Here is a 26,674-nt window from a genome sequence, read left to right on the forward strand (position 1 = left end):
CTGCAAAAAGAAGTTTTAAGGATAAGAGCGATCTTTGAAATTTGCTGTTCACCTGTGTTTTCAGTCTTTATTTTTCAGCATGTTAGCACATGGCATTTTGAGTGCCAACATTTCAGTAAGGAGCCAGGAGTTAGACATGTCTTTTGCAGCTATTGGAGTGCCCTTGGTGTGCAAGAGACAGTTTTGCTGGTCTTTTTAAGAAGGGGCATGGCATACCACTCTGCCTAGCCAGAAAGAAATGCCTATCCCTGGGGGTTACTGGTAAAAGTGGGTCTGCTTCTTCAGAATTTCCTGTCAAAAAAGAAACAAAAACATATTTCTTCTTCTCTCTCAATCACTTTGGACAGGAGTGATTTATTGGGCTTAACTCAGGTTTTAGTGCAGGCTCTTGATACTTCCAGTTTAGTTGTTTCTGACAAAAGATGTCAAAGCTGAAATTCTGAATTCTCCCTTGGAATTACTGTACTTTTGGACCATTTGTTGTTGCAAAGGTCCTTAAAAAGTGTGATGACAGAGGTAAGCTGATTAAGATTTTAGATTATTCAGCCTTTCTTCTTCAAGTTTGTCTAGGGAATTATTGCTACCCTAAACGCCTTCATTAAAAAGTAAAAAAAAAAAAACAAAACTCAGCAAGCTGCTGTTAAGCAGTTGTCTAAAAAGCAATGGGAAGCAAAGAGAAAGGTGAAAACCCTGAAGACCAAGGACAGTCTAATAAGTCTGAATAACAATCTACAAAACTCCCGTTCCCAGGCTGCCAACCCTTAATACTTCCATAAAGGTTGAACCTCCATTTCTGTCTTTGGCAGCAGATAGTTTCAGACAGATGGGTTCTGAAAGTAATCCACCAAGGTTACAAATGACAGTTGGAGTCTTCCCCCCTCTTTTTCCTGCCCTCAGCATACTGTATAGGTGTCTATGGGAGGTTTGGGCTGGATAGAAGGGAACCGACAACAGAAGAGTGGGACCCACCTGATCCCATGGGTGTAATAACTGAGAGCTAAGCAGATGGAAAGTAAAATGGTATGTGTTCAGTGACAGGTAGTTGTACCTGTGCAATGGTCTAAACTTAGAAATTCAGGTGACCCAGGGGAAGCAGTAGACAGCCAGTCACCCTTTCAAATGGTCATCTGGAATGAAAAAGCTTGACCCTGCTCTGATATCAAGCACTCAAAACACACCCAAGCAGGCAACTCCTGCAGTCCCAGACGAAAAAAGGTTGTCTTCATCTGTTCTTCTTCCCTCTACTCTCTTGTTTAGGATGCACATGTCATACTAGTGTCCAGTCTGCAGCTCAGCTTATGTTACTGACTTCAAAAATGGAGTATAAGTCTATGAGCTTGGTGACTTGTACGATTCTCTGATAGAGACAGCGATAGAATTACAAATGATCAGGTCAGATGTAGACCAATACGAGAGTTCAGTTTAACATTTTATAAAGAAATGAATGTCTGAATTATTAACATTCACCAAAAAGACCTGTGTAAAGACCTAGAGGTGTCTAAAATAAAGGCAGAAACTGATACTGAAGACAATAATACAGCCAAACACTTATACATTTAATAGAAATGAAAGTAATGCTACAAGGCAATCCAGAATGGCACACAGTAAAAATAAAGAGAAGTTAGATGTACAGCTGCTTGTTCAGGATGTGATTACACACAGGGAAAAGGAAGACAAAGCTTACAATATATATAGGCTCTGTGGGGGTTTCAGTCATTTTGTAAAGCATGTAAGTAAAGAAATAAGCTTTATTCGCATGATTTACATGAAATGATGTGAAGTGTCTTTAGCTGAAAATGCCAGCGCATAACAGTTAAACCAAGTAGGAAGGTAGAAACGCTACTAGGTAATTGATCATTGTGACCATAAGATGCCTAGTCATGAGCACCTTTAAGTGGAGACACTTCTTTTCTTGCCACACTTTTGAAGCACTTAATAATGCCCACCTCACAAGTCAAGCAGGACCATACGTGATAACCCTGGTAAATGTGTATCTACCTATCCAATTGCAAACACTTGCTTGACATGTAGTGATAACTGATTCCATAGACTGGGAATTCACTGAATTAGGAAATTATTCCTCCACTGACTCTTGTTTATTTAATTGTGTAGATTTAGGTCCCTAGTGGGAGTGATTGTAAACCCACTGGTTTTGCGGATAAATGGGAAGTCAGATAAGACTGTGTCTTTTGTGGCTCAAAAAGCGAGACACAGGTTGCCATAGAGCAGTAAGTATGATACTGAGTATAAGAACAGTCTTATTACTCTCTTAGAATAGCCGAAGGATTTAAAGCCTTTAATCTTACTGTTTAGAAATCTTTGGGTCCTTTCCAGTTGATCAACAATGCTTGGAATTATATATACAAAAACAGTGCTGTGTTTGATGACAAGAATGATAAGGAAAGAATACAGTGGTAGGATGAGTTCTTTGGATCTTGAAGATATCCATTTGGAAAGTAACTGGTCCATTTAGAAAGATATTCTAATTATGCTGCAAACATGAATGAGAGAGAGTTGACCACATAAGAACCCAGTTCCCTTCTGAACCTGTCTGTCTGTCTGAAGAGAATTGCCATTTATAACATATGAGATGTGAGCAGCTTTTTGTTTTGCTGAGTGCTGCTATACAGTGCTTTTTTACACTTGGCTTGAGACCATTTTTGGGTACACCAGGTTTGTGCATATTCTAGCCCTTGCTGTAGCTGTTTAGTGTCAGTGGATGAGCTAGTAACAGTACCAGTCTTTCAGATATCAGCAAACTTGGTCAGTCACACTTCTGGGATATTGGCTTGGATGTCTACAAAATAAGTGGCAGACAGGAGCGGACCTAGAACTGATCCCTGTGACATCCTAGTAGTTACAGTATTACATTCAGAGTGGGCCTAGAACTGATCCCTGTACCACCCAACTAGTTGCAATGTTACATTCAGAGAGAGCCTAGAACTGATCTTGGTGGCGCCCCACTAGTTACAAAGTTACATTCAGAGAAGGCCTAGAATTGATCCCGGTGGCACCCCACTAGTTACAATGTTTTATTCAGAGAGGGCCTAGAACTGATCCCTGTGGTGCCCTGCTAGTTACAATGTTTTATTCAGAGAGGGCCTAGAACTGATCCCTGTGGCACCCTACTAGCTAAAATGTTATGTTGAGAAGGGGTACCATCAACTTTCAAAAACTGGGATCTGTTGAACAGCGTAGGGATTTACATTAATTTTGTCTAACATTTCAATAATACCAACATGGGGAATAGCGTCAAAAGATTTGGCCAGGTCGAGATAAGAGTGGGCAGATAATGACCACTGTCCAATTCTTTGTAATCTTTTCAAAGAAGCTTACTAGGTTCAGGAGACAGGACTTGCCTTTCAGAGAAGCAAACCAATTGGATCTAGCTCAGTTAAGTTGCCTCTGCCTGCATAAATGCATTCTGGTATGAAACATTCAAGTCTTTGCATATAAAGCTAGTGGTACTGATGAAACTATAATTACCCAGATCTGTACAAGGGCTACTCTTATGTAGGAGAGTCATGGTGGCTGTTCTCCTGCTATCAGGTGCAAATCCTGTAGATAGGCTGAGGTTAGACAGTTTAAGTTGAGGCGCGGATTGTGTAAGTCTGAGGAATCAAATAATGAAAGCTGACTTAATGAAATGAAAACTTGTGTCACATCATAGAATATGGCAGCAGTACTTTCCTCTTAGGCAAGGAGAAGCTCTTAGTGCCCTGAGCCTTATGAAAGGCATGCTGTTCCTGAAGATCAGAACCTCCCAGCCAGTTAGCTAGGTTGTCTGTTGGACTATTAGAACTCACAGTGAAAGTCCAAACATGTTTTATGTGATTAAAGATGTTAATCTCCAAGAGAACAGCAGCAGAAGCTAATGCATACCTTGGCAGCTAAAAACGTCTGGATGCAGAGCCTCAGAGATGAGGGACAAGATCAGAATAAGCTGAACTGGATGCTTATTGCATATATTATGCAGGGCTTGGAAATGTAATGTACTAGTTAAAATTAAATACTGAGTAACCAGTTGCTATACAGTCTCCAAAATATTATTAACCAAAAAGCATCGCAAACACGCATGCACGCAAACACACACAATCTGAAACTGATTTTTTATTTATTTTGTAAAACATTATGTTTGTAGAATGAGCAATGCCCACTACCACTGAAATTCCACATGCACAAGGTTTCATCTCAAACCCACTTGCTCTTTAAATATGACCTTCACTGAGGTTGCTGAACCTCAGGGAAGGGGGTCCACATTACAATGACTTATGTCAGTGAATGTCCTATTTGATAAAGTGTCCGCTACTACTGATTTAAGACATCATGGACATATTGTTTTCAGCAGCTTGTCCATGCATTCATAAGAAGCCTGTATACTGTCTAAAAATGAGTTTGACTGTCATTTTCCAACTAACTGTAAATTTACTTTAATGGAATATGTGTGCTTTCTTACTGTGGAACAAAAGAAAACCTTAACTTAATTTTAAAAAGTATGCGGTGTAAGTCACAAACTTGATTCAATTATGTATGTCCCCAGTCAGAAACTTGCAATTTCCAGTGAATTCCCTTACTCTGCTAAACTATTTTAAATGGTTTTGTCTAGATGCACTGTCCCAAAAAATTCACTTAGACTGAAAAATATCAAAAGGTTAAAAGAGCTTTTCTTGCAGTCTCAGTTCACGTAGATTCCTTTACTGCTCATACTGCCCTAACAGACCCCCTAGATCACTATACATCAAAGTAAGATAGCCATGTTTACAGATCAACTAGATCACTATACATCAAAGTAAGATAGCCAGGTTTACAGACCCCCTAGATCACTATACATCAAAGTAAGACAGCCAGGTTTACAGACCCCCTAGATCACTATACATCAAAGTAAGATAGCCAGGTTTACAGACCCCCTAGATCACTATACATCAAAGTAAGATAGCCAGGTTTACAGATCAACTAGATCACTATACATCAAAGTAAGATAGCCAGGTTTACAGACCCCCTAGATCGCTATATATCAAAGTAAGATAGCCAGGTTTACAGACCCCCTAGATCACTATAAATCAAAGTAAGATAGCCAGGTTTACAGACCCCCTAGATCACTATACATCAAAGTAAGATAGCCAGGTTTACAGACCCCCTAGATCACTATACATCAAAGTAAGATAGCAAGGTTTACAGACCCCCTAGATCACTATACATCAAAGTAAGATAGCCAGGTTTACAGACCCCCTAGATCACTATACATCAAAGTAAGATAGCCAGGTTTACAGACCCCCTAGATCACTATACATCAAAGTAAGATAGCCAGGTTTACAGACCCCGTAGATCACTATACATCAAAGTAAGATAGCCAGGTTGACAGACGCCCTAGATCACTATACATCAAAGTAAGATAGCAAGGGTTACAGATCCCCTAGATCACTATACATCAAAGTAAGATAGCCAGGTTTACAGACCCCCTAGATCACTATACATCAAAGTAAGATAGCCAGGTTTACAGACCCCTAGATCACTATACATCAAAGTAAGATAGCCAGGTTTACAGACCCCCTAGATCACTATACATCAAAGTAAGATAGCCAGGTTTACAGACCCCCTAGATCACTATACATCAAAGTAAGATAGCAAGGTTTACAGACCCCCTAGATCACTATACATCAAAGTAAGATAGCCAGGTTTACAGACCCCCTAAATCACTATACATCAAAGTAAGATAGCCAGGTTTACAGACCCCCTAGATCACTATACATCAAAGTAAGATAGCCAGGTTTACAGACCCCCTAGATCACTATACATCAAAGTAAGATAGCCAGGTTTACAGACCCCCTAGATCACTATACATCAAAGTAAGATAGCAAGGTTTACAGACCCCCTAGATCACTATACATCAAAGTAAGATAGCCAGGTTTACAGACCCACTAGATCACTATACATCAAAGTAAGATAGCCAGGTTTACAGACCCCCTAGATCACTATACATCAAAGTAAGATAGCCAGGTTTACAGACCCCCTAGATCACTATGCATCAAAGTAAGATAGCCAGGTTTACAGACCCCCTAGATCACTATACATGAAAGTAAGATAGCCAGGTTTACAGACCCCCTAGATCACTATACATCAAAGTAAGATAGCCAGGTTTACAGACCCCCTAGATCACTATACATCAAAGTAAGATAGCCAGGTTTACAGACCCCCTAGATCACTATACATCAAAGTAAGATAGCCTGGTTTACAGACCCCTAGATCACTATACATCAAAGTAAGATAGCCAGGTTTACAGACCCCTAGATCACTATACATCAAAGTAAGATAGCCAGGTTTACAGACCCCCTAGATCACTATACATCAAAGTAAGATAGCCAGGTTTACAGACCCCCTAGATCACTATACATCAAAGTAAGATAGCCAGGTTTACAGACCCCCTAGATCACTATACATCAAAGTAAGATAGCCAGGTTTACAGACCCCCTAGATCACTATACATCAAAGTAAGATAGCCAGGTTTACAGACCCCCTAGATCACTATACATCAAAGTAAGATAGCCAGGTTTACAGAACCCTAGATCACTATACATCAAAGTAAGATAGCCAGGTTTACAGACCGACTAGATCACTATACATCAAAGTAAGATAGCAAGGTTTACAGACACCCTAGATCACTATACATCAAAGTAAGATAGCCAGGTTTACAGACCCCCTAGATCACTATACATCAAAGTAAGATAGCCAGGTTTACAGACCCCCTAGATCACTATACATCAAAGTAAGATAGCCAGGTTTACAAACCCCCTAGATCACTATACATCAAAGTAAGATAGCCAGGTTTACAGACACCCTAGATCACTATACATCAAAGTAAGATAGCCAAGTTTACAGACCCCCTAGATCACTATACATCAGAGTAAGGTAGCCAGGTTTACAGACCCCCTAGATCACTATACATCAAAGTAAGATAGCCAGGTTTACAGACCCCCCTAGATCACTATACATCAAAGTAAGATAGCCAGGTTTACAGACCTCCTAGATCACTATACATCAAAGTAAGATAGCCAGGTTTACAGACCCCCTAGATCACTATACATCAAAGTAAGATAGCCAGGTTTACAGACCCCCTAGATCACTATACATCAAAGTAAGATAGCCAAGTTTACAGACCCCCTAGATCACTATACATCAAAGTAAGATAGCCAGGTTTACACACCCCCTAGATCACTATACATCAAAGTAAGATAGCCAGGTTTACAGAACCCCTAGATCACTATACATGAAAGTAAGATAGCCAGGTTTACAGACCCCCTAGATCACTATACATCAAAGTAAGATAGCCAGGTTTACAGACCCCCTAGATCACTATACATCAAAGTAAGATAGCCAGGTTTATAGACCCCCTAGATCACTATACATCAAAGTAAGATAGCCAGGTTTACAGACCCCCTAGATCACTATACATCAAAGTAAGATAGCCAGGTTTACAGACCGACTAGATCACTATACATCAAAGTAAGATAGCAAGGTTTACAGACACCCTAGATCACTATACATCAAAGTAAGATAGCCAGGTTTACAGACCCCCTAGATCACTATACATCAAAGTAAGATATCCAGGTTTACAGACCCCCTAGATCACTATACATCAAAGTAAGATAGCCAGGTTTACAGACCCCCTAGATCACTACACATCAAAGTAAGATAGCCAGGTTTACAGACACCCTAGATCACTATACATCAAAGTAAGATAGCCAAGTTTACAGACCCCCTAGATCACTATACATCAGAGTAAGGTAGCCAGGTTTACAGACCCCCTAGATCACTATACATCAAAGTAAGATAGCCAGGTTTACAGACCCCCCTAGATCACTATACATCAAAGTAAGATAGCCAGGTTTACAGACCTCCTAGATCACTATACATCAAAGTAAGATAGCCAGGTTTACAGACCCCCTAGATCGCTATACATCAAAGTAAGATAGCCAGGTTTACAGACCCCCTAGATCACTATACATCAAAGTAAGATAGCCAGGTTTACAGACCCCTAGATCACTATACATCAAAGTAAGATAGCCAGGTTTACAGACCCCTAGATCACTATACATCAAAGTAAGATAGCCAGGTTTACAGACCCCCTAGATCACTATACATCAAAGTAAGATAGCCAGGTTTACAGACCCCCTAGATCACTATACATCAAAGTAAGATAGCCAGGTTTACAGACCCCCTAGATCACTATACATCAAAGTAAGATAGCCAGGTTTACAGACCCCCTAGATCACTATACATCAAAGTAAGATAGCCAGGTTTACAGACCGACTAGATCACTATACATCAAAGTAAGATAGCCAGGTTTACAGACCCCCTAGATCACTATACATCAAAGTAAGATAGCCAGGTTTACAGACCCCCTAGATCACTATACATCAAAGTAAGATAGCAAGGTTTACAGACCCCCTAGATCACTATACATCAAAGTAAGATAGCCAGGTTTACAGACCCCCTAGATCACTATACATCAAAGTAAGATAGCCAGGTTTACAGACCCCCTAGATCACTATACATCAAAGTAAGATAGCCAGGTTTACAGACCCCCTAGATCACTATGCATCAAAGTAAGATAGCCAGGTTTACAGACCCCCTAGATCACTATACATCAAAGTAAGGTAGCCAGGTTTCCTTTTGAGCTTTTGCCATTTTTATCTTAACACATTCCAGTTTCATTTAATATCGATTTGCGGTTTGTTAAAGTAACAATACACTGCTTTGTCATATCTATGTATATTTCATTGGTGTTATTTGCTATATGTATAGTTATAATGCCTTATAATTTAACTTTAATTATAAGACACTGTACTTTATTTGACTGAGTTCATATATCATCATGCATACAGTTTTCTAATGTAGAAAATGGATTTAAAAACAATAACTGTTAATGGCTAAGATTAAACACTGGCAGCTTACAGCATCTCCAGCTTTACTTGATGGCTTACATTTATTTATTTACTTATTTATTTAAAAAAATATATTATATATATTATTACTTACTTACTTATTTACTTGTTTGTTTTTTACCTGTAGGGTGTTACAGAAGGCTATAATGGCACAATATTTGCATACGGACAGACAGGCAGTGGAAAATCATTTACGATGCAGGGAATTACAGATCCAGCATCACAGAGAGGGATCATTCCAAGGGCATTTGAACACATCTTTGAGAGTATTCAGGTAAGCTTGAATCACAGAGAATTTGTTTCAACCTTTTGCACATTTAATGCTGGCAGGTGTTTCAGATCAATCCAAAAAAATGAACACTGGCTTGGAAATGCTAAATTCTTCTTCTTCTTCTTTCGGCTGCTTCCGTTAGGGGTCACCACAGCAGATCAACTGTTTCCATTTCTTCCTGTCCTCTGCATCTTGCTCTGTTACACCAACCACCTGCATGTCCTCTCTCACCACATCCGTAAACCGTAGGCCTTCCTCTTTTCCTGTTACCTGGCAGCTTCATCCTTAGCATCTTTTTCCCAATATACTCTGCATCCCTCCTCAGCACATGTCCAAACCAACGTAATCTTGCCTCTCTGGCTTTGTCTCCAAACCTTCCAACCTGGGCTAACCCTCTAATATACTTATTCCTAATCCTGTCCATCCTCGTCACACCCAGTGCAAATCTTAACATCTTCAACTCTGCCACGTCAAGCTCTGACTCCTGCCTTTTTGTCAATGCCACTGTCTCCAACCCATATAACATAGCTGGTCTCACTATCCTCTTGTAGACCTTCCCTTTCGCTCTTACTGGTACTCGTCTGTCACAAATTACTCCTGACACTCTTCTCCACCCACTCCATTCTGCCTGTACTCTCTTCTTCACCTCTCTTCCACACTCACTATTACTCTGAACTGTTGATCCCAAGTACTTAAACTCATCCACCTTCGCCACCTCTACTCCCTGCATCCTCACCATTCCTCTATCCTCCCTCTTGGTCACACACATATATTCTGTCTTAGTCCTGCTGACCTTCATTCCTCTTCTCTCTAGAGCATATCTCCATCCCTCCAGGGTCTCCTGCACATGTTCCCTACTCTCACTACAGATCACAATGTCATCTGCAAACATCATAGTCCATGGGGACTCCTGTCTGATCTCGTCTGTCAACCTGTTCATCACCATTGCAAATAAGAAAGGGCTCAGAGTTGATCCTTGATGTAATCCAACCTCCACCTTAAACGCATCCGTCACTCCCACTGCAGACCTCACCACTGTCACACTACCCTCGTACATATCCTGTACCACTCTTACATACTTCTGTGACACTCCCGACTTCCTCATACAATACCGCAACTCCTCTCCAGGCAACCTGTCATATGCTTTCTCTAAGTCCACAAAGACACAATGCAACTCCTTCTGACCTTCTCTGTACTTCTCCAACAACACTCTCAGAGCAAACATTGCATCTGTAGTGCTCTTTCCTGGCATGAACCCATACTGCTGATCACTAGTCATCACCTCCCTTCTTAACCTTGCTTCCACTACTCTTTCCCATAACTTCATGCTGTGACTGATCAGTTTAATCCCTCTGTAGTTACTACAACTCTGCACATCACCCTTATTCTTGAAAATCGGTACCAAAACACTTTTTCTCCATTCCTCAGGCACCCTCTCACTTTCCAAGATTTCATTAAACAGTCTAGTTAAAAACTTCACTGCCATTTCACGTAAACACCTTCATGCTTCCACAGGTATGTCATCTGAACCAACAGCCTTTCCGTTCTTCATCTTCTTCATAGCTATCCTTACTTCCTCCTTGTTAATCCACTGCACTTCATGATTCACAATCCGCACATCATCCAACCTTCTCTCCCTCTCATTGTCTTCATTCATCAACCCCTCAAAGTACTCTCTCTACCTGCTCAACATGCTCTCCTTGCTTGTGAGTACGTTTCCCTCATTATCCTCTATCACCCTTACCTGCTGCACATCTTTACTAGTTCGGTCCGTCTGTCTAGCCAATCGGTACAGGTCCTTTTCTCCCTCTTTAGTGTCCAACTTTTTATACAACTCTTCATATGCCTTAACCTTAGCCTTCGCCACCTCTCTCTTTGCCATGCACCTCATCTCCTTATACTCTTGTCTACTTTCTTCATCCCTTTGACAATCCCACTTCTTCTTTGCTAACCTCTTTCTCTGTATACTCTCCTGTACTTCTTCATTCCACCACCAGGTCTCCTTGTCCTCCTTCCTTTTTCCAGATGTCACACCAAGCACCTTTCTAGCCATCTCACTTACTAGCTCTTCTGTAGTTACCCAGCTATTCGGTAACTCTTCACTGCCACCCAGTGTCTGTCTTAACTCTTCCCTGAACATCACCTCACAATTACCCTTTTTCAATTTCCACCATTTGATCCTTGGTGCTGCCCTCACACTCCTCCTCCTCTTCTTTATCACCAGTGTCATCCTACAGACCACCATCCTATGCTGCCTAACTACGCTTTCCCCTGCCACCACTTTACAGTCTCCAGTCCCCTTCAGACCGGTCCTCCTACATAAGATATAATCTACCTGTGAGCATCCTCCTCCACTCTTGTACATCACCCTATGCTCCTCCCTCTTCTTAAAATATGTATTCACCACAGCCATGTCCATCCTTTTCACAAAATCCACTACCATCTGACCTTCTGCATTCCTTTGTTTAACACCATACCTACCCATCACTTCCTCATCCCCTCTGTTCCCTTCACCAACATGCCCATTGAAATCTGCTCCAATCACCAGTCTCTCACCCTTGGGTACAGTCATCACCACTTCACCCAACTCACTCCAAAATATTTCTTTCTCATCCATCGCACACCCAACTTGTGGAGCATATGCACTAACAACATTCATCATTACACCATCAGTTTCCATTTTCATAAACATCCCTCTATCAGACACTCTTTTCACCTCCAAAACACTCTTAGCATACTGTTAAATAACAGTGTTTATTAACAGCAGTAGTAGCAGCCATGCTTTTGGGTACTGTTTCAGATCAAACCAAATCTGCATGCAGGATGCATCAGGTAAAAGACAGAAACTGCTCTGTAGCTCAGGTGACTCTACTCTTCACAAATTAAGATGAAGAGAAGACACTTTCCCTTGTCCTTTAAGATGCTTTTGACAGTTTGCAATGCAAATTACTCAGGAAATTTGCCCCATTATATGTGTGTAATTTTAAGTATAACTAGAATGCGGTGCTCTAAGGAAATATTGTTGGAAATAGCTTCACCTTTTCCCAGATGTTTCCTGCATATGCTTCCTCTGCGCTACCTGGCATCTAATTTAGCTTTTATTGGGTGTATTGTGTATGACCAAACTTCCCTAATGCCAAACGTAATAATACACTGACAATAATTAATAAATAAGTTTGATCATACACAGTACCAAAAAAAAGATACCAAAAAAACCTCAATAATATTGAGAGAGGAAAACTATTTTCTTTTCCTGTATTAAAACTAACCCCCGTCCCCCAATAACACTAGCCTCAAATTTGTCTGAAAAGTGGCAGTGTTACGGGAAGGGTTAGGGTAGCATCTGTTATTAAGATTGGGCAGAGAGCATCCTTCACCACCTTAGTAATGGGTGCTAAACCTAACCCTAACACTGCCCCTTCCCCCAACCCTAACCCTACACCTTAAGGTCATCAAAACTTTACCGTAACATTGTCACTATACAAGACACTCAAACATTCACAAACACGCACAAACAACACATCTGATGTTGTAAATCTTTGTTTATTCATTACCATTAGGACCTCAGTTCCATCCTCGGAACTTATAGGGCAGTTTCCAAGCTCGCGCCAGCCAAAAACTCTCAGCTAAGACCTACCCAAAATACCCCTCTCCTAGTTACTTCAGATCTCGTTTGCCATGTTCCTAGTCAGACGTGCTAGTCATCTCTCTCAAAACTAAGTAGAAAATTGTTAATTTTAAAACAATTTCTCTTCAAAATTATTTAATTTTAGTCAAGTTAGCCTTTTCTCACTGTCGCCTATAACCTAAGCCTATTTCCTACCCTTTTCCTTGGTAATTTAATTTTTTACCTTTATTGGTACTATCCCTCTCTCCTGTCTTTGACAAGCCTTTCCTTTTTACTAGTGGTATTTTTTTTTAAATAACATCATTGGTATTTTCTCCCTTAATTTTTCTATAGGATAGCCTTGTTGCCTTACTTTGTCAGACAAAGCTAAGTTGGGATTTAAACAGTGTGACAAGTGTGGACGTAAGATGCCTAATTCAGATAACACATGTTCGTTGTATCTACTGTTTGGATGTGGATCATATTAAAGCTGACTATGACATTTGTGCTAGTTTTAGTAATTGTACACTAGCAGAACGTAAAAATAAACGCTTTTTCAGAGGCTGTATCTGGGTCGGAGGTCTCACCCTCTCCAATGACCAAAAAACATAAGGAAAAACGGATTACTCAAGACACCTTTTTCAGAGGCTCTATCTGGGTCCGTGGTCTCACCCCCTCCAAAGACCAAAAAACATAAGGATTACTCAAGACACCTTTTTCAGAGGCTCTGTCAGAGTCGGAGGTCTCACCTCCTCCAAAAACCAAAAAAACATAAGGAAAAACGGAGTTACTCAGTCCTGCATCTCCATCAGTTACGGAAGATCAGCCCCACTGGTCCTAGCAGTTGACAGTTGATTCTATGGTCATGGCAACAGCCACCAAGAGGGAACTTGCAGAAGATAGTTCCACCATCCATCCCCAAAGAGAAAGTCCCGGACCATGGACAGACTAGTGAAATGGAGCTATGCTTCAGCGACATTCGCCATTCTTGCTGTTCTATCTGGCTGTGTGTGTATTAATTTAGCGAGGAAACCTTGTATTGGTCTGATGTATTCAAAATATCAAATATTCTTTGTATATAAGTGTCCATATCAAACAAGACTACATTTATATTTGATATTTTGAATACATCAGACCAATACGAGGTTTCCTCGCTAAATCAGATTAATATAGCCCACAGAAGGATTGACTTATATCTGGAAGAATTTTTATTGGATGAACGTATTACTCAGGATTTATACAACTTTTTAAAGGTTGAATACCCCACTTTAGCAACTATTACGGGGATACCCAAAGTTCACAAAAACATTCATGACCCCCCATTTAGACCTATTATTTCTGGAAGTCGTAGCAAAACCTTCCCTTTTGGCAAGGTAGTTGATCAATGGTTAAAACATATTTATCCGAAGATGTCACATTTAATCAAAGATTCTTGGGAATTTCTTGGGAAGTTCAAACATGAATTATGGAATATGGATTTACTTTTTGTTACAATTGATATAAAAGATTTATTTTCATGTATACCTAGGACGGAAGGTATGAATAGGTTTATTAACAGTCTGAACAAGCATAGTGGACTAGAATGGGATAAGATAGACCTCCTATCTGAATTTATGAACCTGGTCCTTGACAACAACTATATTTTTTTTTGAAGGAGAGTACTACAAACAAATAGGGGTCGCTATGGGGGCAGCATGTGCCCCCATTTATTCAAATATGGTTCTCTTAGATTGGGAGGAGGAACACATCCTATATACACCATGGATGGAGCAAATGGCTTGTTATGTCAGATATTTGGATGATTTATTTATTTTATGGACAGGAAAGGAGAGGAATCTGATACAATTTATAGAATATATTAATGGAACTACTTCCTATTTACAATTTACACATAATACTAGTAAGGTAGGTATTAATTACTTAGATACATACATTTTTAGTGATGGAAGTACTTTCCAGTCTAAGATATACAGGAAAGACACTTTCTGTAATGCCTATCTGGAATATTCAAGTAATCATCCATATAAGCAGAAAAAAAGTATACTGAAAGGGCAATGTATTAGGGCAGTTAGAATGACTTCCAGAAAGGATGACATGATTGAAGAAATTAAATTTATTGGCCAATTGTTTAGTCAAAGGGGCTATCCATCATCAATGGTTAAGGATGTCACTGAATATTTGACTAATGAATGGGGAAATAAATATCCACCCTTATTGGGGAGGGAATTTACACCACACAATCAGGTTAACAAAAAACAAACAGGAGATAATTATCATAAGGCCTATATACTACAGTATGGACAACATGTGGGAGAAATCAGGAATATTCTGGAGACTAACTGGAATATACTAACTTGTGACGAAGGGATTAGTGATAAAATAGGAGATAAACCTACCTTCGTCTACAAAACAGGGATGAATTTAAAGAGAATGATTGAGGTTAAAACTAATAATCGTTATAATGATGGGAATAAAAGTGGGATAGGGACCAAACCATGTGGACACTGTAATCAATGCTCATTTATTTTACAGACTGATAGCCTGCATCTGGACAATAACATCAAAAGTAAAATATTTTTCAAAAAAGGAAACTGTCATACCCAACATATAGTATATCTGGGAAAATGTATGTCTTGTCCTAGTTTTTATGTTGGGAAAACTGACAGACGGTTACGCAATAGAATATATGACCATACATACTGCATTAAGAAGAAGGACAAGAATAATGCATTATATAGGCACCTGGTAGAGAGTGAGGGCTGTAACTCATTCAAATTTGCCATTTTAGAAGTGGTTAGGAACAACCCTAGGGGGTGTGATATCAAATCTATCCTAGGGGAGAAAGAGATTCAATGGCAGATTAGACTGAATGCAGCCAGTCCACCAGGCATCAATGAGTATATTCCCACCAAACCTTTACTAAGAAATTAAACTATGGTATATGAATGAATTTATGTTGTTCGTTAGTCCTTTATGTATACATTTTATCAATTTAATGTATAGGAATATATTATATTTATTAGTAAGAATTTTTATCACATTCAAATTTATGAAGGTTTTAGTATTATATTAATGAATTTTATTTAATTATAAAAGTATTCATCAGTTTATATGATAAAAATGAAATTGTTGTTTTGTGATTTTAAATTTTAATGAATGCTTGATTGGTTAGGTAATTAGATAATTCGTTTTTTTGGCGGGCTTTTAGAAAGTATTTAAAGTGAAGTATTGAGTATGTAAGTTGTTCTGAAGAAATCTACGTTGAGTAGATGAAAGCGCTTAACCTTTTGCTTATGTACTTCGCTCAATAAAGGATTTGGATACTGTGGATCGTGGTGTTTCATTCAGGGGAGCTGCTTTTTCGATCGTTGGTTGTTTTATTGCTGGATTCCCTGGATACATTCTTGTAAACTTTGCATTCTTCATATTATGATTAACCTAACTATTGTATTCATAACTAAAGCAAATAAAATACTACTCATAGGGCACCCTTATGTTATACCATTGTTCATGTCTATATCTTAACATTCACTAAAACTCTTACTTTATTACTATTGTATGGTGTTATACATTCTTGCATGATTTTATTGTTAACATTCTTCACATCCATTATTTCTTGCTGTATTGAATCAAATGCTTTAATATCACCTACCATAAGTTTTGTATCTTCTTTCTTTCTGACTATATCATTAATTATTTCTCTCACTGTAATTAATAACTCTTGACATATTTTCCCTTTAATACCAGATACACTTTCCTCCATTATATACTGCACCTTATTTTTAAATCTTTTTTGTATTATTTTCATAAATATCTTATAATCTGTATTATTTAAAACTATTGATCTTTAATTTTTTATATCTTTGCCTTTTCAATTTAAATTTTAATATCCCGCTACACATTTCATTTTACTTTAAGCCTTCATTTAACCATTAATTAAATGCACATAATAAGTAATTTTTCTGCCTTTCTTCTAGATTCATAAACATTTCAAATCCAGTACCATCTGGACTAGATGTTGATTCTACATTTAATTGTTTAAACACTTTTTCTAATTCATATAATGCAGTCTGTTTTTCAACTTCTATGTTGATTTGTTCAGAATTTTTTTTCTTTCCATGTCCTTACACTGTGTCTCCTTTTTTTGCTGTCTTATACACCTTACAACAATTTCCATAATTTGTTGCTGACTTTTATTTAGATTATCTTCTTTATCTTTCATTTTTCTCATTACTGTACTATTCTCTTTCTCTGCCTTATTTAGATAAGATGAGGCTTCTTTCTTTCTATCTTATAAAAGATATCTTTGTTTATATAATAATTCCTTAATTTTTTCATAATTTTCCTTATAAATTTAATTTTCTCTTTTATAATATTCTCTATTATTTTCTAAATTATCTAACACATCTCTATATATTTTAGGATATTCCTGCTTTTCTTCATTCTGCCAATATAAATGACTATCTTTATATTTTCTTTTAAAAGTAAACCACTATTCTGACCAACTAGCATAAAATGCTTTCATAGTAATGTGGCCCTTCCATAATGGATTAATTTATTTCTTACTTTCCTTTTTCATTAGTAATCACAAAAGACAGGCACAGCAGATCAGCAAGAAATGTTTATTATCACTCCACGAACAAACCGCACAATACAAAAACAATAATGCTGCTACAGTTCTCAGCGCGTTTTTGTTGACATACACTTCATCAGAAAAGCTAAACAGTGCTCAGTGTGTTAAATTTATAAGTCAGATGTTATTTGAATCTACAAATTGTATCTCCTAATTAATTAAAATAATTAAAATGTTAATACATTCAATTAACATCCTTGTTGTTGAAATTACAGATTTCTTGTCAAAATCAAAGAATAGATAAAATAAATTAATACTTATTAAATGTTTTGTACAATGATTCCTTTTTAATTCCATTCTGTTCCTTTTCATGTATTCATTTATACCTTTTCCTTTCTATATATCTTTTTTATTATGATGCATTTCCAACCATATTGCCAAATGATCTGAAAAACTCTGTTACAATAGTTTCTTCTTCCATTATACATATTCCTTCTGATACTAAAGATTATCAGTTTTAGATTTTAAGGTACATCTCATACAAGTCCATATTTTTTATTCCATATAACTAATTTTCCACATTTCATTGCTTGCAGCATCTTTTTTACATCGTTTCTTTTCTTTCTATTTCCTCTTAAGTCACAATTGAAATCTCCTGTAATTATTATATACATATTTGCAACTACATAATCCAATATTTTCTGAAATAAATTCTCCCTTTCTTTACTAATAAGAATATTTAGCAATAAATCTATAAACTTTTTCTTGCTATCCTACATCTATAATTGTTAATCTAAAATTATTAATCTAGTTTCTTCAAATAGCAGATGACTCTCTATCATTTCCTGTCTCTATCCTAATAAACCACTCTGTCTCTGAGTCCAAAGTCCCATATATCTGGAAACTTTTCTATACTATACCCATACACAAAGGAGGTAACTCGACTGACTTTACCAATTTTAGACCTATTGCTATTCTGTCACCACTCTCCAAAATTCTCTAAAAAAATATTCATAAGCAGATCATGCGCTACTTAATTCAAGAAAACCTGCTTACACCAACTCAACACGGATTTAGACCTAAGCACAGCAGTACCACCATCCTGTTATCCTTCATTAATTATGTTTCCCTAGCCAGAGAAGACAACAAACTTATCTCTTGCCTATTCTTATACCTCTCAAAAGCTTTTGACACTGTCTCCCATCCTCTTCTACTGCACAAATTAACTAATCTTAACTTCTCCACTGCTACTATTGCATGGTTTGCCAGCTACCTCTCTGACCAATTTCAAACAGTGAAATGGCTTTCTGCCCACTCCCCTCCTCTTTCTGTTAAAATGGGTGTCCCACAAGGATCCATCTTTGGGCCACTTCTTTTTAATATCTTTACCAATTCTCTCCACTCCCCATGCCCTCTCTCAACTCTTGTCCAATATGCTGATGACTCTTCAGTCATCGCTATTGCTGACTCACCCTCAAATCTTATCTTTACCACCCAGACTACCTTCAATTCAATTGAAAACTGGCTCTCCAAAAACCAACTAATCCTTAATCCCAAAAACCAAGTTAGAACTTTTCCTCCCAATAAACTATAACCACGTCAAAACCACCTTCTCAATACAGTCTCTAAACAACACTTTAATTGAGAGAGAATCCAATACAAAGCTATTAGGAGTCATTATTGATGATCAGCTTAAATTCGACCTACATATCAACAACTGTATCAAGAAAACTCATCGGAAACTACGACTCCTGTATCGCAACAAAAATTTTCTCACCATGGAAGCTAGGGTAACTCTCTTTCATGCTTACCTTGTACCCTGTCTACTGTATAGTTCTCAAGTCTTAACTCAACTCTCCTTGCCAAACTGAAATCAACCTACAATAAGATAGCTAAATTTGCCACTCAGCAAAGATATGTCTCATCTCACTGAAACAGTTAGACTGGCTCAAACTACTTCACTGCATCCTCTACCAGCCTTCCTACTGCCCTGCTCTCTCCACTTTAATCTCCCACTACTCACCTGCCAGACCTCTCCAGAGCTCCACTCAAGACCTTCTATTAACTCACAAACCATAAACTAAGTTTGGACGTAATCTATACAGCTATAACCCCACCAAACCTTGGAACAGTCTCTCACTTCAAATTAGGTCTAATAATCAACTAAAAAATTTTAAGGCTACTACCAGAGAATACCTGAAAAGTCAATGGACTTGCTACTGTATCCATTCCCCATAAGCAATGCTCTACCAGAAATTCCACCCACTGCCCTGTATATAACCTAGTGACTCCCTACTGCATCACCGCTCAGCTATCTGATGTGAAAATGAGATATAAATAAGATGAGCGACTTCATTGTTTTAACTATTCATCATGTTAACATATATTTTATGCCTTCTACTAAAAATTGTTATATTTCTTTATTACTGATGTATTAATCAATTTGGTATTGTATACATTATAGCCTATTCTTATTTTTTCTGCCTAAAAGATTGTTGCATGCGCTTAAGTATAGACTGTTGGAGGTTTTCTCCCCGGGCCTCTGCTGAAAAAGGGCTACTTAGCTCAGTCAAACCAACCCGGTCAACAAATGTAAACTAAAATAAAATCAAATCTTCCCATTTTAACTAATATAACTTTCACTACTGTTCTTCACAAAACTGCTATTCCTGAACACTGCTTGTTTCTTATGTTCCATATTATTTCCCCATCCCATATTTTTGTCTGCAATATTTCCTCAACCTCAAGAATAATATTAACATCACATTTGTTACACCTTTCTAAAATTGCTATCCTTCTTGTAATACTTGTCATGCTATTAAAATTTACTGAAAGAATCCTTGCGTTATGCCTTTCGCTGTTTCTTAATTTAAGAGCTGTCATCTTACACTAGTTTCTTAAAAAATATCCATTCCGTTTTCTTTTCCTTTATATTAATAGCTTTACATTTTCTTTTCCTTCCTTTTACACTTCTACCAGTAGAATTATTTATTTAGAATTATCCTGCTTGTCCTTTATCCTTGGTTTGAGTCACAGTACGTAACACATTCTCTTTTTCTTTACATTCCATCCATAAGTGTCCATTTTTTTTACATTTATAACAAATTCATATTTCTTTGTTTCATATCCTGTTTTACCATGTCTGTAACATTTCTTTTTATCATAATTAATGACTAAATACCCTTTTACAACAGCGCTGTTACCATCAGCATTTATAATACTCGGAACATGCGCAATGTTTCCCATTTCCATTTTTAAAATGACATTGCAGTCAGATGCCCCAGTGCATAAACCCCTATTATCATAAACTTTTGCAGTGTCTGTTATTTATTTAAATATATTTTTAAAATGCTCTTTTAATGTCTCTCTTTCTACCTCAGTTTAAAACTGTATATGGATTTTCTGGATACTTATCAAATAATTGATGGATAAATTGTTGAACGTAATGTGGTCAAAACCATATCACCAACAGATGTTCATCGTGTTTCACTGTTTCAGTCATTAAAATTGGGTTATCCTGCTGGCAGGCTACCCGCAGTCGGCCTGAGTTCCAAAGTCTAGGTCCAGCGTCGGTTGCTGTCGCCTCTTCCCTGACGTCAGTGCGCCAGGGGTATATAAGATGCAGCTGACGCCATTTTCTTCAGTCTTTCTTGCTGCGCGGTGCCTGAAGCAAAAGCAGTTTGCAAGTGCCGGTCGGCCGACTCCTGAAGTTTTCAAATTCGAATTTCAGATACGAAGTCTTCATTAAAGCTAAGTACCCCATTGGGGAAACTTTTTTCTTGCTCCAGACCGATGTCAGAAAAAGTTAATAACTGTATTTCTTGTGGGAAGCAAATACCTCATAAGGATTTTCATTCTTACTGTATTCCTTGCCTAGGCCCTGACCATAATGTTGCTAGTTGTTGGTTTTGTGCTAGATTTAACCAACGCACTATTAAGCGTCGGTACGATTTTGCATTTCATTACTTTGGTAGAAGATTTAATTATATAATGCCGTCAGATCAGCCGACTACCGGAGTTTACAAAAAACAAAAAGAAAAAGAAAAGGACAGGCATCCAAGATCCAAAACCGACGACGAGGCTTCTTCTAGGCCTGTCGCCGGTTCGCCGGTTCTCAGTGAGGCACTTTCGCAGCCCCTGACTCCCGCTACCTCAGAGCCACAGGCCGATTCTGACTCCCACGTAGAGCCGACTGGGCCTCTGAAAACTCAAGGTATTGGACACTCAGAAACTATTCCCTCAAATGGGTCCGGAGCCGCTGAGCAGGCATCGGCTTCTGAGGGTGTTTTCAGGCCTACACAGTTATATGTGAAACCTACTGCAGCTACAAAGACAAAGACTAAAGCAGTTCTAAAGACAAAGAAACAAGTACAGCATTCACCTGGACAGGCCTCCATGCCTAAAAAACAGATGCTTAAAATGACCGAAGACCTTATTACTTTGATTAGGGGTTCCCATCCCTCTCCGTAAAAGAGGCCTAGGCAAGAGTTAGAATATGAATCTTCAGACCAGGTTTCCATTTCCTCTGATTCCTCCTCTGTACAGAATTATTCTATTCCTCCCTATGAGGATTCTGATGCTGAAGAATCTATCCCTTCAGCCTCTCCTCCTGAGGATTATTCTTTTGGGGAAACACTGCATACTATGAGGGAGCATTTCCACTGGGAGAGCCAAGATTACTCAGAATCCAAGAAAAGGCTCAGAGATTTCCTTTTATTGCCCCAGCACAGGCCCCTTGCTATCCCACCTGTTTTAGACATTGTAGATGATGTAGTCCAGTTTTTCTCCAGACTCTTTACCACCAGCCCCTGTTAAGCCAGACAGATACTACAGGGTTCCTGATTCACATAAATTTCTCTATAAGAACCATGCAGCTGACCCAGAAACCATCTCTCAGGGTCCCAAAGGGGTCAAGGCTTCTACTGCAAAAAACCCTATCCCCTCTGATAGGGATTCTAGGGCCCTAGACAGATGGGGCAAAAAGATTTATTCCTCTGCTACCTTGGCTGTAAGAGCTTTAAATTACCAATTTCATATGCTTAAGTATCAGCAATATCTTATATCCTTGCTTAAACAGAAAATACCAGCAAATGCAGAATGTGCAGACAAAGAAATGCAGGATTTATTGCATGCAGCTGAACAAGTTGGAAAGCATACTTTGCAAAGTGGTTTTGATTCTCTTGAGGCCTCCTGCAGGGCCGCTGTTACAGGTTCTGTCATTAGGAGGCATGCTTGGTTAAAAGAACAAAATTTGCCGGATCATGTTAAAGCAAAACTATTAGACGCTCCTTTACAGCATGATACTTTGTTTGGTGCTAAAGAGAAGAGGTGTTGAAGAAAATGGAGGACAAGGCTAAATCTATGCAAACAGTCAAGGATTTTTTGCAGGTACAGCTTCCCAGATTTAGCAGGAACTGGCCTACAAAAAAATTGGTCCTTTCCAGTGTCAGATAGACCACAAAGGGGCAGATACAGATGACCCAGAGGCAAATCACAGCCCCAAGGCTCATACAGGCCTAAACAATGGGGTGCTTCTACCTCCAAGAGCGGAGAGGAAAAATCACAGCCATACAGGAAACAGTCTCAATGACTTTCCACGTCCAGCACCAAGCACTTATCTTTTGACAGACCCTTTGGGGGGAAAGCTAGCACTATTTTCACAAAATTGGCACATGATCTCCCAGGACAAATGGGTTCTAAATATAGTTTCACAAGGCTACAGGTTCCACCTTCACACCCTGCCAAGGCAAAATGGTATGCCAGTCCTGCCACTCAGTCAATGGGCAGAGGCACAAAAACAAGTTTCATCCCTCATGAACATGATTGCCATTCAACAAGTACCAGAACAAGAGCAGGGTCACGGATTCTATTAAAGACTGTTCTTGGTACCCAGAAAAGACAAAGCCTGGAGACCAATACTGGACCTATCTATTTTAAACACATATCTGAATATTCCAAAATTCAAAATGATGACTCTACAGCAGCTTCTGCCCTTGTTGGCAAGAAGGCTTGGCTTGTGACTTTAGATCTAAAAGAACAGACTCCAACTGCCACCCAAGAGTCCCGAATCCTGAATATATAACTGAATAAAATCAAACCAACACAAAAGTACAGGAACGGAAATTGGCGGGGCAATACAGTCCACATACGCTATTCCAACCACTTCTGGTCACCAGTCTACACAATGTTCACTTCAACACAAACGAATTCAAAGTCTGATCAGGATAAAAATATTTAAATTTATTAATCCAATGACAAAGTTCGGCAAGCACTTTCATCCAAAAGGGTTTCTTCAGGCCATTAAACAGGAAAAAACACATATTCAAACTACCCTATATATACTCTATATGTGCTCAGCTGACAATTACATCATTTCCTACTACAAATTAAAACTCTAACTAAACAGAGCACTTAAAATTCCTAAAATTAACACGGAAATGTATTATTTTTCGACCATTAAAACTTATGACACATATATAAACATTACTAAATTAATATTAGGCCATTATTCACACAGACCTAAAAATATAAATTTCTTAATACATTCAACTTTCATTCATAAACTTATAACATAGACACGTTAGCATAAAAAAACAATAAAATCCTGGGATCTACACCCTAACTCTTCTTGCTTTTAATATCGGCTTCAGAGGTACTCTCTCATTTAATCCAGGGGGTCGGTCTGCTCTCAACCTTATGTTCCACTTAGTTTCAATCTGTTCAGTCTGATTCATCATATCATTTCACAACCCAAGCTGTGGAAGCCCTTACAAATGCCTTCTATGAACACCTCCAGGACTGCATGGATCAGGCAATCCCAAATAAAACCAAGACTCTTTCCACAAAGGGCAAACGTCCAGTCTGGTGGACCCCAGCCATTAACAAATTTTACAATAAGAGGAGAAAGCTATTACATGATAGAACAAAATCCATAAAAGGGAAGTCACCCCTGATCATTATTAGTAAAAAAATACGAGCACTCATAAAATCAACTAAGGCCAATTTTGAGAGAAAAATTGCCATGGATTCAAAGGACAATCATAAGGCCTTTTTCAGCTATGTTAGGAACCTGGGTGGAAACTCCCAGATATGCTCAGAATTAGTCCAAAATGATACAAAAATCACTGAACCCACAGACATTGCCAACATACTGGCAGACAGCTTCAGTGCAAACTTCACCCCTCTGGGCCGCTAAAGGAGAGATAACTATCCCAGCGGAGTGTAGCCTCCCAGACATCTCAAATGCGCAGGTGAAAGCTGCTCTCTAAAGCTAAAACACAGCATCAATGGGACCGGATGGTGTCCCCGGCTGTGTGCTACACGAGCTAAATGAGGAATTAAACCCGCACATAAGGCAGCTGTTTAATCTCAGCCTTACCACAGGATACGTGCCCAAGGAGTGGCGTATGGCAACTGTGGTCCCACTCCACAAAGGCGGTGCCTCTACAGACCCTGGTAATTACCGCCCCATAAGCTTAACAAGTCTAGTCTGCAAAGCTATGGAGAGGATCATAATGGAGCTCATAAACAAAGATATAGGGGACTTGCAAACATTGGACCCGACCCAGTTTGGCTTCGTTAAGGGCAGATCATGCATTTGAACTTGGTCGACTTCTTCGAAACAGTCACCAAGGCCATTGATGAGGGAAAGGCAGTCCATACAGCCTACCTTGACCTTGCAAAGGCTTTTGACACAATACCCCACTCGGGTATTGTAGAAAAACTTACCAGCTTAAATGTAAACCCATATGTCACAAGATAGGTTGCAAACTGGCTTAAGGACAGAACCCACAGGGTTAGAGTTGCTGGCGCTATGTCAGACTCCAAGCCGGTCACAAGTGGTGTCCCACAGGGCTTGGTCCTTGGCCCCCTATTGTTCGGCATCTACTTCTCAGAAGTACAGGCCAACAAGGGAGGACTTTGGCTGACAGTTTGCAGACGACTGCAAACTGGGCGCCATAGTGGAAAGTGCATCGGACACGGATATCCTTCAGAAGGGACTCACGGAAACAGATAGCTGGTGCCAGAGCCATGGCCTGAAGTTAAACGCCAAAAAGTGTATAGTCATACCCTTCGGGAAAAACAAGGTAACCCCAAGCTACCATATAGGTGGCAATCCACTAAGCACAGAAGAGGTTATCAGGGACCTGGGGACCCAGGTTGACAGTGGCCTTTCTTTTGACACTCACATTGCTAAAGTGGTTAGAAAGACCTTCTACATTGCCCACCTGATCATGAAGGGATTCACATCCAGATCTAGTGAGGTCATTGTTCCCCTGTACTCTTCACTTATCAGACCAATGATCGAGTACAATGCCCCATTCGGGATGTATCTCACCCGACATCTGCAGCAATTGGAGAGACCCCAAAAGTTCCTCACCAAAAGGATAAAGGGACTCCAAAATCTGCCATATGCTGCCAGATTGAAGAAACGCCAGCTCTATTCAGTCGCATACCATCTGCTCAGAGGTGACATGTGCCTGACATACAAGGCCATGTCCAACCCGGAATTAATGGACATGCTCCACCTCAAAAAATCCAAATCCACCAAAACCACTAGAGCAAGCGACTTAAACCTTAGCACGGATATAAATAGGACGTGCTGGAGGGATAGATTTATCACTCAGAGACTCCCTATGCTGTGGAATAAAATCTCGGTCCATGTGAGGCAGAGCACCTCGCTGGCTCTGTTCAAGAGAAATCTTGACCTGTGGATTGGAGATCGTAGGTTTACCCCGGGAATCATCTCTGTGTCACTGCTGGACAGAGGCACAACAAACTAATGGGCACAGTATTTTTTCATATAAGGGGTGGCGTAAGCCACAAAACCTTGGGCTAGGCTTATAAATGCCTTAGGGCAGATAGCCTAGTATAAACCTATGAACCTATGAACCTATATCACCCCTCCTTATAGTAGGTCTATTTATCTGTATAACTAAAAAATTGAACACATGTTCAGGAGAAGTTTCTATAACATGTCTGGATAGAGCATTCTTATCAGATTTAATTTGAATATTATATTGATGTTCCCTGATCCTATCTTTAAGTCTCCTATCGGTCTTGCCCACATAAAACGCTACTATAAGGAGGGGTGATATAATGATACCTCATTCTCTGGTTCACTCTGGTTAATTAATTCCTGAAGTAAATCATGCCATAACCCTCTCAATTAGAGGGTTATAACCATGCATTCCTCTCCGATTGTATTCTCAGTTTGTTTGAACAGCTTTTGTTGAAATGCATCTTCTGTATCCTCAACATTTACAACATTTTCTTTTTTT

General features: G+C 39.1%; 1 protein-coding gene across 1 annotated transcript in view; it reads left to right on the plus strand.

The window, feature by feature from the left end:
- Positions 1 to 26,674, plus strand: part of KIF17 (kinesin family member 17) — a 1,182,720-nt gene that overhangs the window by 44,824 nt on the left and 1,111,222 nt on the right. The window contains exon 2 of the mRNA XM_044063178.1: positions 9,070 to 9,216. Coding sequence (XP_043919113.1) covers positions 9,070 to 9,216 — 147 coding nt within the window. The remainder of the gene's footprint in view (positions 1 to 9,069; positions 9,217 to 26,674) is intronic.

The sequence above is a fragment of the Protopterus annectens genome, chromosome 2.part1 (genome assembly GCF_019279795.1).
Source record: "Protopterus annectens isolate FY-2018-M chromosome 2.part1, PAN1.0, whole genome shotgun sequence".
Classification (NCBI taxonomy): Eukaryota; Metazoa; Chordata; order Ceratodontiformes; family Protopteridae; genus Protopterus; species Protopterus annectens.